Source organism: Impatiens glandulifera, chromosome 5 (assembly GCF_907164915.1).
Source record: "Impatiens glandulifera chromosome 5, dImpGla2.1, whole genome shotgun sequence".
Lineage (NCBI taxonomy): Eukaryota > Viridiplantae > Streptophyta > Magnoliopsida > Ericales > Balsaminaceae > Impatiens > Impatiens glandulifera.
The window spans coordinates 49,549,054-49,564,109 of record NC_061866.1 but is presented as its reverse complement, the minus strand read 5'-3'; the positions used below and the strand labels follow the sequence as shown (position 1 = coordinate 49,564,109).

General features: G+C 31.9%; 2 protein-coding genes across 2 annotated transcripts; both read left to right on the top strand.

Annotated features, from left to right (window-relative positions):
• Positions 1-7,621: 7,621 nt before the first annotated feature.
• On the top strand, positions 7,622-9,331 carry LOC124937946 (pentatricopeptide repeat-containing protein At4g36680, mitochondrial-like). Its single transcript, XM_047478284.1, has one exon. It carries the CDS (start codon positions 7,657-7,659, stop codon positions 9,007-9,009), a length of 1,353 nt encoding a protein of 450 aa, XP_047334240.1. The 5' UTR covers positions 7,622-7,656; the 3' UTR covers positions 9,010-9,331.
• Positions 9,332-11,503: 2,172 nt separating this feature from the next.
• Positions 11,504-14,952, top strand: LOC124937947 (splicing factor 3B subunit 4). Its single transcript, XM_047478285.1, has 9 exons — positions 11,504-11,709; positions 11,940-11,988; positions 12,414-12,502; positions 12,649-12,705; positions 12,830-12,892; positions 12,967-13,032; positions 13,356-13,442; positions 13,952-14,045; positions 14,211-14,952. The coding sequence occupies exons 1-9, from the start codon at positions 11,605-11,607 to the stop codon at positions 14,786-14,788; spliced, it is 1,188 nt and encodes a 395-aa protein (XP_047334241.1). The 5' UTR covers positions 11,504-11,604; the 3' UTR covers positions 14,789-14,952.
• Positions 14,953-15,056: the final 104 nt, after the last annotated feature.

The following is a 15,056-nucleotide window of genomic DNA, read 5'->3' as shown; positions in this document are numbered from 1 at the left end:
ATTTTATCTTTTACAGAAAAATTCTCAATTCCTGATCTTCATTTCTCATGTGAGCTGGTTTGGTTTGATGTATATTAGGATTTTTTTTAATTTTACCTAGTTTTTTTTTTACATATATTTTATTTTATTGCATCACTATCATTATAGTATAAAGTCATTCTATTTGTAAGTTGTAACTATGAATGAAATGAGGGTTTGAGCTAGTTGAAAATACAATTTTGAAAAATCAAACAAGACATAGATAATAAATGAGATAAAAACATTTCTTTAGCAAAATTAGATAGTTGGTGTAATTTATGGATAATTATCGATTATACATGTAATCTACGTTAGCCATAAATATATCATAAAGGGCTCATGGTTGTCCCTCTTTTTTTTGTTTTGGTTGGAATTTTGATTTACTTGGATTATAATAATATTACTTTTCTCTTTTTTTAAAAGGTAATAATTATTATTATTATAATCCAGAGAGAATAGTTGGGAGTTCATTCTTCTCAAAATTTACAAAATAATTTTGTTGGAGGATGTATTATTATTTTTATTTGTGTGATTTTTTAATTTGTTTAAATATTTTTATTACATGTGGACAATTTTCAAAAAATAACAATTTATTCTTGAGCTAATAATAAAGGTTGATTAAATAATTTGATATTTAAAATATTGTTTATGTTTACCTTTTGATAATCTATTCCACATAATTAGAATATTAGCATGTTGTATTGTATCAATATTTTGCATATAAAATGAGTATTTTGTCACAATTATAATTAATTTAAAAAAATTAAATGTTTTTATTTTTAATTTTACACCCAATGAAAAAATTAAAAACCAAAAAAGAATATTTATTACCAAAATATAATCATAGCATGTTCTCATAATTATGCCCCAATTAACTTAAAACGTTTTTAATAAAAATAAAATTAAAAATATTGAATATTTTGAACAAAACTTCTTAGTTTAAACTATCCGTTCAAAATACACTTGTCACGTTTTAAATTTGCTTAGAGTTGTGGTGCATGATTAATGCTCCGAGGCGAATTCCTTTGCTCTATAATTTAGCCTCAATTGTTGAGTTTGAATAAGCTAAATGAACAAGATTGACTATGACTAAATGAAACAAAAAATTGTTTAATATGTCACAATGTAATTCCTAAACCATTTATGAACCCAAAAAATTGCAAATTTCCAATTGTTCACAATTATTGATGTGAGTATTAGATAACTTACCCAAAATACCCATGAGACCATCTTCTCCATCAACATCAATTTGAGATAAAAGAAAATATCTTCAAATAGTCAATTTAATTTATTAATAACTAATCAGAGCAATACACCACATAAATCATAATCATAGTATGAAAAAACTTTACAAACACAACACAAATATAAATTTGGGAATCCATATTCATCATTTTTTTTCTTAGTCACAAGTCTTCCCTAAAAGTACTCAACCATAAAATGGATACACATATGCACCACACAACTTTTCACCCCCACTTAATTCGTTATTACCCATTCTAGTGATAAATAACATTATGCTTGTTTGATTGTTTGATGTGATTATTTTAAATTAATTCTAAATAACTTAAATGAAAAGTGTTTGTATTTTAGAATTTGAGGTCCAATTGTCGCTAAAAACACTTTGACTTTAGTTAATATTATAATAGTAAGATATTGTGTTAATTTTGTAGGAGGAACAAATATTTTTTATTTAAACAAAAGTTCACTATTCAATCAACAATTTATTCTTTTAATTATATACTTTATAGGACAAATTAATCCTCTAATTACTCTGATCACTCACTTTTAGCCTTTAAATTATTTTTTAAAGCAAATCGCCTCTTCAACTTTTAAAAATACCAACAATGACCCTTCCGTCAACTTCTTAGTTAAACATAACGGTTTGAAGGGCGATTTGTTTTAAAAAATAATTTAAAGACTAAAAGTGAGCAATCAGAAAAATTAGTGGACCGTTCAGATAATTTGCCCTACTTTATATCATCAACTAAATATTAAAAACACTCTTTATTTAAAAAAAAAATATCATTTATTATTGACTTTGGTTGAACAAAATTAATTACATTTAAAATAGTCTTTGACCATACCATGAAAAAATTGAATACAACACAAAAGGAAAGATAAATATATAGAAACATAAACAAAATCTTGAGAAAATTTCTAACTCATTGATACTTAAAAGAAATCACAATTATAACCCCAAATTATGAAACATCACTATATAGAAACATAAACAAAATCTTGAGAAATTTCTAATTAATTAATTAATACTTAAAAGAAATCACAATTATAACTCCAAATTATATAATTTTGTAATAATCTATATTAAATAACAATCCAAACAACCTAAAAAAACAACAAACATTTAAACTTCAAACAACTATATAAGGAAGCTAGGAAGGACTTTTCTCCTATGTTCATCATGATTGTGATTGACTTGTCTAGGTAGCTTTATCTATTTTCTCAGTTCAAAGCTCCTAATTATTATTCTAATTCAGTGGCCAGTTGGCTATGGGTCCCTTTCAAAAAATAAAATAAATAATAAATATTTTTTTTTTCGAAATTAAAATTTTAACATCAATCTCTTAAACAAACACGATTCTTTCTATTAAACTATCGTATTGTTTTTATATTTACTTATTTGAATTGAAATCATATAAAATGATTATTCCTCTAAATGAAGCTGTAAAAAAATAAGATTGAAATGTTTTTTTTATGTTATATCAAACAAAAGTTGTTTTTTCTTTTTCAAAGAGACTGTCTATGTTAAGTCCCATACAGATGCACTATCCTTTTCTACCAGATTCCTATAGCTGTGTTCAGCCTTGTTTAAATCCATTGGTTTGATCTTTTGATAGATTCTCAGCAACAATATTAATATTATTTAATTCAAATTTAAGTTCTGAATTTTATTATTTTATTATGATTTTTATGATTATCTAAGCTATAAAATTATTAGGTTAAACATAGTTATGTGTTGTCAACATTAATATGATATTTTAGGTTAGAGATGATTCACGAGACTGAAAGAGAGAAAAAATAAAAATAAATAAATGATATTTATAGATGATAAAAATTAATAATTTTTGGTAATGGGTTTTATCTACCTAATCTATTATATTCGGTTTTAATTTGTTTGGATAATTATACATTGTATTTTGCCTAATAATTTTAGGGTATAAATATAAACTGATTGTCCGATTCCGAATAGGATGATTGACGGTTTTTTAAACCGGATGATCAAGCCGACTCTTTTCACTGGGTTAAGTATTATCGCGTAAAAAAACAAGACTGTTTTACCACATTGGTACAAGTAAACACTAACGGAAACATGAAACATGTGGATTCATTTGAATGGCAGGTTAGAGTGCACCCATTAAGATTTGTCTGTTGATAACTACTCATGATTCTAATCAAAAGATGTCAACACTAGTAATTTTCTTGTCCAATTCATTATGGGTTTAAGTTTGTCTTTCTGTTACCATTGTTGTATTATTAGTGGTGAACTCTTTAGGTTTTGAATTGAGCTTTGTTGTCCTGTACATTGTACATTGAAGAAGATTTGTGTCAACATGTTGCATTAAGCATTGATTTTACTTTTCTGGCAAGTTTTGCATGTATAGTTTTACCTTAGAGATCTGAGTTTCCTGATTGTCCCAGACATTGAATTCTACAATGTGTTCAAAGGAGACGTCTGCTGGAGTTGTTGGAATATTAATTGGCGATAAGGTAATCTTATTCATGAAATGTACATATCTGCTGTCAAAAGAGCAACCCTCTCTCGATGAATGGTCCTTTGTGATGCTATTGTTTACTATGTTTCTCACTGTAATATAACAGCCTCTAACATGCACCTGTTCCAAGTTTTGTGAAATTTATGTGTCCATTTTGCGATAAACTGTCATGTGCAGGATAAGGAGCATTTTTCAGTTAGAGCATTGAGAGTTTCAGACTTCCAAAGTTATGTAGTTGTTAACAGCTTGTGAAAAGTAGAGAAAAGTTATCTATAAAGATGCAACATGAAATCTTTTTCTATAGTGAACTCATTAGGATTTACTTTGCTTCATGTCACTAACTTTCTACTTGATGTAGGAAATTACATATCTTGTGAATTTGTCATATAATTTCTCTGCCAATCTGGGTACCTTCTCCTCAGACTTTTCATGCCAATTTTCTAGGACAAGCTTCTTAATTTTGAAGTGTTTCAAACATCAGCAGTATATTTGAAAGCATAGGTTTGTTTTCCTCGCAAAATGAGTTGAGAAGATATTATGTGCTGTGGGAATATGAAATATCTTGACATCTACAAGTTGTTTATAGTCTGAGAATGCCAAATTAAAAGATGAACACGTGGTTACGGGTTCTATATCATCGATTCAACTTCTCACATTTTCTGAAATGTCGTCTAATTTATCTCCTGTCTTGCAGCTATGTATCAATCCTATTCGCGCTGCTAGGCATATGCGACCCTCAATGGAACATCTTACCTCAGGTGGATCTAGGAAGAAGGCCAAGGTTGTCAGTACATCTATGGAAGGGATTTCATAGTTTATTATAAGATCCTGATATAGTGACCCCCACACATAAATTGATAAATTCCTAACATCCAGAAATTGAATGATTGATGTTTGCAAATTTTAACTGTAACCTTTCTCAAGAAGGTGCCTCTTCAGTTTCATTTCCCTTTCTTTTTGTTTCTTGCCAGGATTGGATACCACTTAAATATATTGGTGAAAGGAGTGACTGCTCATCTAGTTATCGAAAAAATATGGTGGTACAAGAAGCTCTTGACATCCAATTTTCTACGAGCCGTATGCATCATGATACTTAATAGTTCTTCCTTTGATTTTTGTGATATCTGGTAAACTATATTTATTGATTGGCTTTGGAAATATGGAAAGAACATTCCTCCCAAAGCCAACCAATTCGATCTAATAGGAATGTTACAAATCAATTTGGGGATAAATTGATTTGCTGATTGATTGGTGATTTGATTACAATTGGTACAACTTATTTCCTTTTGTTAAAATGTAATCTTTGTATTTAACATAGACATCCTATGTACAATATATGTAATACAATTAAACAGACCAATTCAAGGTGTGTGTTCTTAAATCTCTTTAAAAACACACACCTTAGATTGGTTGGCTTTGGGAGGAATATTCTTTTCATATTTCAAAATTTGCTAAATTCATTTTTGTTACCTTGATTCAGTGTGTCCTGTAGCAGTTAATAATAACAGAAAGCGAAAGGGTCCTTCAGAAAGGTATTCTCATTCTTTTGCTCAGAGTTTCCTTGTATTATTTTGACAAACTATACATGCTCTGTTTGTAGAGTAAAGAAGATTATGATATAAAAAGATATATTCGAAGTGAATGTTTGAAAAACATAAGATTGATCCTACCACAAAAGTTTCCAAGCCCAATGGATACAATACAACAATAAGCATGTTGGAAAAAGATAAAGATCACATCACACAATTGTCCTAAACCCCCACAGATCACCACAAAATGACTTGTTGAGATAAATCAGAAACTGCATTGTTGAAGTCATAACCTATATTTTAGGATTATTTGGTGCTCAACTACTTTAGAGATTTCCCATTCGACAAAGAATGAGTTCAATCTAACCATATGTAGTTTGTTGTGTTTGGATGCTTGTTGGAATCTTGCTTTCTTTGTTTAACTTCATTTGCACTTCCAAATCTATTTTTAATTAACCATAATCATTAATGAAACCACTAAAATGCATCTCTTAGTAGAGATATTACTCTCAATGAATACACAATGGTCAGATAGTTTATTGCCTAACTCCTTATATATTTTGAATAAGCAATTTAATAATGTCACATAATCGCAATTCCGTTGTTGTGGGCATTTGGAAACTAATATTATGTGCTTTGTGGTTAACTTCAATGAATACACATGCTGCCCTTTCCACTATTTCTTTGTTCAATATCCTGCAGTTCATGAAAGAGATGCATTTCAAATGGACTAATATGGGTTTTGAGGAACGGTGATGGGAGTTCCAAATAGCAAGTCCCAATGATTCATCCATGGTTAGTTTTGTCTAGCTAGGTTAGACGGATGTAACACCCCGAACCCGTGTATCGTTACTCATGAGGAAAATATATTACAAATGCATTCGAGCAAACCACTACTCAAAAGTTATTCATGAGAGTATCTATAGTTTATTAGTCTTACTCTTATAAGAAATTCATATTTATTTTGATTTCTCAATGTGTGATACATATACAATCCTATTAAATACTGTCTTTTCTTTGTAGTGTTAATACCTTAATACACTTAACAATTTGGAATGAAGTATTGGCCATATTGATTCTGTATTTCATTTGTGAGATGATTTTCATTCTTCTAAAACCTAATTTTGTGTCGATATGTACTTTTGCAACTTACACATGTTGATACCCTACAACAAGTAATCAGGTGTTTTGTCGTGGTTATTCTCCTTAGAGAATTTTGAGGGGGTAAAAAGGTGACCTTCATTCACTAATTTCTCAAATTCAATAGTCTTACTTTAGAGTTAATATGGACCATTCAATAGAGATAATAATGAAGTCATCATCATACTACATAATAATGATAAATTATCACTTAATGTGAAGTGTCACTCATCAAACTTAAGAACACCTAGACAAATGTTCATATTTATTTACAACCCAAACAAAAATATCAACAAGATGTATACTTTATTATTTTAAAAAAATAAACTATAATTTATGCTGGAACTGGCATAATGTAGCCCTAAGTCATCTTTTATTTTTTTAATATATTAATGTATTTTTCAATAACATTATAAATATATATTACAATTTACATATATCTTACTTACAAATCCTCTCCGTTGAACCAGATTTGTAATTTTATTGCCGCCCCTATATCACTATTTTTTTTCTCTAATTAAGTTTAGTTTTAAATATAATCTCAATTAAATATTTTTTTTTTATCTAAATTTGTATAGTAAGGTGTATTTAAAACATTTTAAATTAGGTCATATTATACTCCCAGGCTGTCATATAACATTTAATTTTTATAATTATTATTTTATTTAAAAATCATTAAAATTATAGTTGACTGTAATTTTTTTTATCATGATCTGAATATTTGAAAAAAAAACATAAAAATGCACATTTTTTCAATTGATAATTAATTTTGCAATTTATTTATGTTTAATTTATTTATATTGTTTTTAAAGTCAAACATATTGCAGCTAATTAAAAAATATTATTTTATGTATAACAATGAGATTTAGTTATAAAAATTATGACCAAGCTCAAATCCGATGTTGTTAGGAAGAAAACAAATTAAAAATTATTATTTTTAAATATTTTATTAAGATATTAATTTTGATGAAACAATTTTATAAAGTATATTTTAATTATTTATATATATTAACAAATTTGGAAGTATCTCTACAAATTTTGGTTAAGTTTAAAATTTTAATACTAATGAATGAATATTTGTTAAAAAAATTAATTATTGATTATTAATTATAAAATGAAATTGTTTCATTTAAAAAAAGAAAAGAAAAAAGAAGAGTTACTGTTCACCTTTCTCTGCATATATAAAATGATTTATATTACTCTAGAATCGCAGAACCCTTACCCTAAACCTCAAAATGTCTTCTTCCATTGCTCCCCGCCAAGCCCGTCACCTCTTCAACTCGGCCGCCGCCGCCGCCGCCTCATCCTCCACCGCCACTTTTGCAACCGCAGCCGTCTCCGTGGACTCCACCGCAACTACTCCTATCACATCAGGCATTACCGCTTCCAAAGCCAAATCGAAACTCAAAGCCGAATTCGATCCAGACAAGGCATTTCAAATCTACTCTTCCTTGTCTAACCACTACACTTCCCCTGTCTATTCTCGCTATGCACAGGATCTCACCGTCAAGCGTCTCGCCAGCTCCCGTCGATTTGATGATATTGAAAAGCTCCTTGAAGCTCACAAGGAGAATCCCAAGATCAAGGAGGAACCTTATTTATCAACTCTCATCAGATCTTATGGACTCGTTGGAATGACTGATCACGCCCTGAAAACATATCATCAACTTGAGGAACTGGGTACGCCTCGGTCAACAATCTCGTTTAATGCTCTCCTATCGGCTTATATTCAATCGAGTAAGTTCGATGATGTCCTCAAGCTGTTTGAAGAAATGCCTAAGAGGTATGGGTTTTCTCCTTGTAAAATTTCATACGGTGTGCTTGTTAAGTCATTTTGTGAGGCGGGACAGCCTGATTCCGCTATGGAAACGTTGAAGGAAATGGAAATGAAGAAGATTGAAATCACTAATGTTACTTATACCACTATCATGAGTGCCTTCTATAAACAGGGGAAGGCTGAAGAGGGTGAGAAAATCTGGGATGAGATGGTGAAGAAAGGGTATACACTTGATGCTACTGCTCATAATGTTCGCCTTATGCATGCCAGTGGTGGGGATCCTGAAAGTGTGAAGGAGTTGATTGATGAAATGACCAATTCAGGGATCAAACCAGACACGATTAGTTACAATTACCTAATGACAAGTTACTGCAAGGCTGGGAAGATGGATGAGGCTAAGGAAGTTTACAATAAATTGGAAGAGTATGGATGCAAACCAAATGCCACGACTTTTCGGGCATTGATATTTCATATGTCCAAACACGGGAGGTTCGTTCAAGGCTACAGGGTTTTCAAGAACAGCGTGAAGTTCAACAAAATCCCTAATTTTGGGACCTTGCAACATTTGATGAGAGGTCTGGTTAAGCCGGAGACAATGAAGGAAGCCAAGGGGATGTCTCGAACAATTAAGAAGAAGTTCCCTCCCAATGTGTTGAATGCTTGGGCCAAGCTTGAGAAGGAACTTGGTTTGTATTCTGATAATAATAATACCAGTACTAGAGCTACTACTACTACTCCTGCTGAAAGAAAAGATGATGATGATGATGATGAAGAAGAAGATAAAGCAGCAGCAGCAGCTCCACTACCATAAGCTTTGCTAGTTACTCCTTGGGATTCAAATTTCATTATCAATCTCATGGCAAGTTGATCACTCCTTTCTACTTAATCTTTTTAGTATCTATCAATTGCTTTTCTTTTTTGGTCAGTCCTGAGAAATAATCAATGAGGATCATGATTTGTAATGGTGAAAACTGCTCACTTTAATATGTTTAGTGCAAAAAGGTACAATCTTTTGTTAGTGGTGCAAGCAGAATTTAGGCAAGATTGATTTTCTGTTTGACATATACTGCCTTCTTGCTTCTTCTCTGTGTATCATTTTCAACTATAATACATGCATGCCTGTTTTATTTCTAGTTGGAAATTTCACCCTTTTTCAATTATTTATATTACTTTCTTTGTTATTGTGACTGATATCACAATAATTTGTAAGTTTATATTTAAATTATCCATAGTTATTCAAATCCCAACATACTAGAGATATGTTAGGTTCTTTCGTGACTGTGGTCTTGAAATGAAAGTCATGATTATGGGTTTATACTAGCTTCAAAGAAGTATTGTTACTAATAATATGAAAGGAATGATTAGGCATGGCAAAGTGGACCGTTCAGGTAGTTTCTTTGATTTTCTGTGTCGATTGGTTCATGTACCCAATGAATAAACCGAGTCCAGAACCGAACTGATCGATCAAGTACGCAGCAGGGATGAACTCCTTTTCCATCGGCAAACTGATCGTGACTCTGATCGATCAAGTACGCAGCAGGGATGAACTCCTTTGCCATCGGAAAACTGATCGCGACTCCGATTGATCAAGTACGCAGCAGGGATGAACTCCTTTGCCATCGGATTTAGCTTCAAATTCAAAAACACGTCCGCGATTTGTAGCATTTTAAGCTCCGATTTCGAATTGGATTCCTTGGATTTGTCATTTTTTTATCAACTTCGTTGAACAACGATGACGGCACATTAGAACTTAGAAGCTTCCATTTCCGACTCACACGGGCAACCTCTGCTTAGGCAGTCATCACACACCCACAATGAGAAATCTGAAAACAAGAGAATCGATAGAATAAAACTGAAAGAAATGAGAAATCTGATCTTTGAATGTAATCTGAAAAAAACACCCACAATGAGAAATCTGAAAACAAGAGAATCGATAGAATAAAACTGAAAGAAATGAGAAATCTGATCTTTGAATGTAATCTGAAAAAAATAAGGTCTAATATTGTGAAGCATGTCTTCCATTCTTTTGATCAAAATGGAATATGATGAGAGAGAAGGTCAATTTTTTTTAGCCCTTTCAATTGTCAAAGATGTTTAGTTTACCCCCATTATAAAAAAAATATTGTTTATGATATTAAAATAAGGTTTGAATGTTAATTGTAATTATGTACTAAATTTAAGGATCAAACTAGATGTAAATTTCTTATGGTCATCCCTAACATCATGAAGGGTTGATTTGTAAATTTGTTCGATTGGAAACATTTTTAGATTTGAGCAATGATCATAAAAAAAATAAAAAAATAAAAAAAAATTCTGAAACTTCAAATCTAAATCTCGGATCATACCCATTAGGTCAGAACCGGTCAAATTCTGGTCAATCATGAAACCTAAAAATTTGGGTCCGGTTCAAATATCCCGAAACCTAAAAATTTGCTATGTCTAGAAATGATGAGTAATTTCTTAAATGAGTTGAAAATTTAATAGGAGTTATGTGTCCCTATTGGTTTATTACATAAAATTATTAACAAACAAATATTGGATGTATTAATATAAAATGATTTTAAACCTAAGATATAAAGATAGTTATTATTATTATCTTATGTATAAAACAATATTTTGTTAAATTAAAATGATATCAGACAAATGGGTTATAAATTTAAATATGATCTTTATTTGGTTAGTTATACTATACATTACCTTATATTGAATATGTATGTTAACTAATTTTTAATTAGTATTGTTATTAATTATATAAAATTAACTACAAAAACACCACCATAATAACAATTTTAAACAAAAATCATTATTAAACAAAGACTAATATAAAATTGGTATATCTGAACAAAAAAAAATGCGCACACCATTATTTTAATTAAAATATATTGAATGCTCAGTTCACAAATCATTTTTTTTTGCTATTCATATCATATTGGTTTGAATGGTGATAAGTGACCCCTAGCTAAAATGCTTATGAATTCACTATATTATATAATAATCATTTTAAAAATGAAAGAGGGCAATATACAAAAAAAATAAAATAAAATTGTACATTCATAAAAACAAGATACCTTTGCATGCTCTATTTGCTCAAACATATATTAAAAACTAGTACAAAATTATTATAATACAAATAAAAAAGTAGATGTTAAAATGAGAAAAATATATATCCTTCAAAAATTGATTCAAATTAACATAACGGCGAATTTTAAAAATTGTGGGCGAATTTGAAAATTTGTCCAACCTTTAAGAGCTGATCTATGTATTCTCATCCACAAATAAAAATAAAGGAAAATTATAACCGTCGTCACTGTACAGTCGGAGTCTAAGGGTTTAGACCTAAAGCCGGGAAAGCTTCGCCTTCGCCGTCTCATCCTGTCCTAAACCAGATCTTCAGAGAGAGAAAGAGATGACGACCCGAATAGCTCCAGGTGTCGGAGCCAACTTGCTCGGTCAGCACTCCGCCGAGAGGAACCAAGATGCCACTGCATACGTTGGCAATCTCGATCCTCAGGTTCTTCTTTTTGATTACCTATGTTGTTTCGTTGATGTATCTCAGACTAGGACAATATCTTCTGTCTTTTTTCTTTTTGAAAGTAGGCTAGGAAATTATTACATGAAATGGTTTCTTTCAATCTGTATTCGCCTGCTTTTGATATATGCAGTGGGTTAGAAACCAAAGTAATAATAAATGAATTATGTACTTGTTATCCTTTCTAATACATTCTCCCACTCTTATCTCAGACAAGTGAAGAGTTATTATGGGAGTTGTTTGTTCAAGCTGGCCCAGTTGGTAAGTTTGGCTTTCTTTGTTCATCATTCAACTTGGTATTGTGGTTTAGCAAAAGTGAAATCAGATAGATGTTTTGCTAAGTGCTTTGTTAGTTCTCTTTTTATTGAAGATCTTTATAGACATATCATATGTGGGTGATTGTTGAATTGAAGTTTGAATATCATAAATGGGCCAACTTATGCAAATATAAATGCAGGCAAAAATGAAACTCGTTTTGGTGCATATTCAACATTTGGCTTAGAACCACTGATCATAACATTTATATTTGTTAAATTATGAATTTTGTGTAAGAAAAATGTTGGGGGGTTGCATCATATGATTCTGTACTATGTACTAGAAATTGAGAGGATGATTTGCAGTGAACTCTTTTGCTCTTTGTAAGAAATTTAAAGTATTGTCACTGCTGACTATTGTTTTCATTACAGTAAATGTTTATGTCCCCAAAGATAGGGTCACCAATCTACATCAAGGATATGGCTTTGTGGAGTTCCGCAGTGAAGATGATGCTGATTATGTATGTTTTATTTAAGCTGTTAGCTATGAGCTGTTTATTTATTTTGCTTGTCTGATGGTAGGAATGATTGGTTCAACCAATTTCTGCATCTGCTTAAGCTAATGTCTATTTTCTCTCATGATTAATGATCTCTTTTCTTTATGCAGGCAATAAAAGTGCTGAATATGATTAAGCTATATGGGAAGCCAATAAGGGTCAATAAGGTATTATTGCCATTAATTGTAATTGTACACTCTTAAGGGATTAGGGATCATATTTTGAGTTCAAATGCTTGCACCTATATGAAAATGAACGATTGTTTTATTTGTTTGTGCTATTCCTTTCCAGGCATCCCAAGATAAAAAGAGCTTAGACGTTGGAGCTAACCTTTTTGTTGGCAACCTTGACCCTGTAAGAAGCTTGAATTTCCAGCCAATTTGTTTCTGTCATTAAATATTACTGATAGTGTCATTCTTTCATTGCAGGATGTAGATGAGAAACTTTTGTATGATACTTTCAGTGCGTTTGGAGTTATTGTCACAAATCCCAAGGTTATGAATTTCAAATAATTTTGTTTGAATGTAGGATTTTCTTGTTGCGTAATATAATTTATACACTGATAAAAGTTGAAAAGAGTCACTTTGAAAAGAAAAAAACAATACACTGAGAAGTGCAGTGCTAACATATGTATATGTAGCCGTGTGGAAAGTCTGCTGTATTTTGTTTTGAAACCAACAATGCCTAAATCATATAGCCCGGTAGGAAGTGAGCAATGTTCTTTGATAAAGAAGAGATGCAATTGTTCATTGCGTTGCTTATCTTAAGAAGGTGACTATAATTGCATGTTATCTTATATTTCTTTGCTTTTCCACAGATAATGAGAGATCCCGAAACAGGAAACTCACGTGGCTTTGGTTTTGTTAGCTATGACTCTTTTGAGGCATCTGATGGTGCAATAGAGGTATTGTGATTCGTAGTCACTTTATGACAATGTTTATCTTTAGCTCAAATCCGTAGGCATCTTTAGCTATGACTCTTTTGTGATACCTTTTCACACACCAAAAAACATGTTTGTTAAGACTAAATTTTATGGTTTAGTGAATCACTATGTTATCAAACTGTTATGTGGATTTCATTTTAGCTCAAATCCATTTTGTACCTTGTCCATCTTACCCTATTTTTTGGTTTCATTTAAAATTGATAGTGGCAGCCTAAAAGATGTTATTCATAGAGTTTACATGTCTATTCCCAGGTACTGTGCATTGGAAAGCTTCTAAAATACTAAACAGATTCCTATTAGACTAGACTTTCTCACAAGTTGTGGAAAGTGCCAACTGATTTGCTGTAGATATTTCTGACCTCCAATTAGCCATTGATAATGACCAAGTTTGTTTGTAAACTAGATTTTCTGGTGGTCTTGGCTGGAAACTATAGATTTATTTAAATTTTAACTCATAATAATGGTTGCAGGCAATGAATGGGCAATATCTTTGCAACCGTCAGATAACAGTGTCCTATGCTTACAAGAAGGATACCAAAGGCGAACGCCATGGTACCCCAGCAGGTGAGGCATTCTGAATCCGTCTCAAAAACAAAAAATTGAAAAGTTAGTTTCCAAAAGTATCTGGAAACAAACTTATGTAGATTACATAAACAGAAACTGTTGATTTGCTAATTAAGATATATATATATATATATATATATATATATATATATGTTTCTTTTACAGAAAGAGTGTTGGCAGCAAGCAATACGACAGCTCAAAGAAGTAGGCCTCACACATTATTTGCGAGTGGACCACCTACACTTCCAAACGCACCTCCTCCTCATCAGGCAAACGGGATGGTTGGATTACAAGGTGGTCCTCCTAGACCTTTTGTTGCTGCGAATGGGGGAATGATAATGGCTCCTCCGCCAATGGCAGTAGCCAGACCACCACCACCTAACCCTGCCGGAATGTACCAACAGCAGCTGATGCAGCAGCAGCAGCAGCCTATTATGCAGATGTCCGGTCATCCTCCTCCTCCTCAAATGTGGCAAGGCCAACCTCAACAACAACAACAACCTATCCATCATCTTCCACCACAATTTCAACAGTTCCGACCACCTCCCCCTAATATGCCACCACCTCAGCAAATGCAGATGCAGATGCAGCAACAACAGCTACCACCACCTTCCGGAATGGTTCCCCAGCAGATGGTCTGGCGACCACCTCCACCGCCACAGCAGCAACAGCAGATGCCTGGAAGACCTCCAATGATGCAGCAGCAGATGTCCATGGCTCCACCTCCACCACCTTCTGGCTGAATCGCCGATTAAACTCTCCTTTTCAAATTAAGCCGCATTTGCTTCTTTTTAGTTGTAAAATGATATAGTTCTTATACCTTGGAACTTAGCTTGGTTTGTGTATGTTTTTAATTGGAAACAAAAACAACTAGAAGTTAATGCAATCTCTAAATCTCATCTTTCATCGCTGGAAATGTGCTCATTTTAAACACTTCAATTAGATATGGGCTCGATTCACACTTTCAATATTACTTATCTAAATGATTTACATTAAATTTCACTTCTCTTA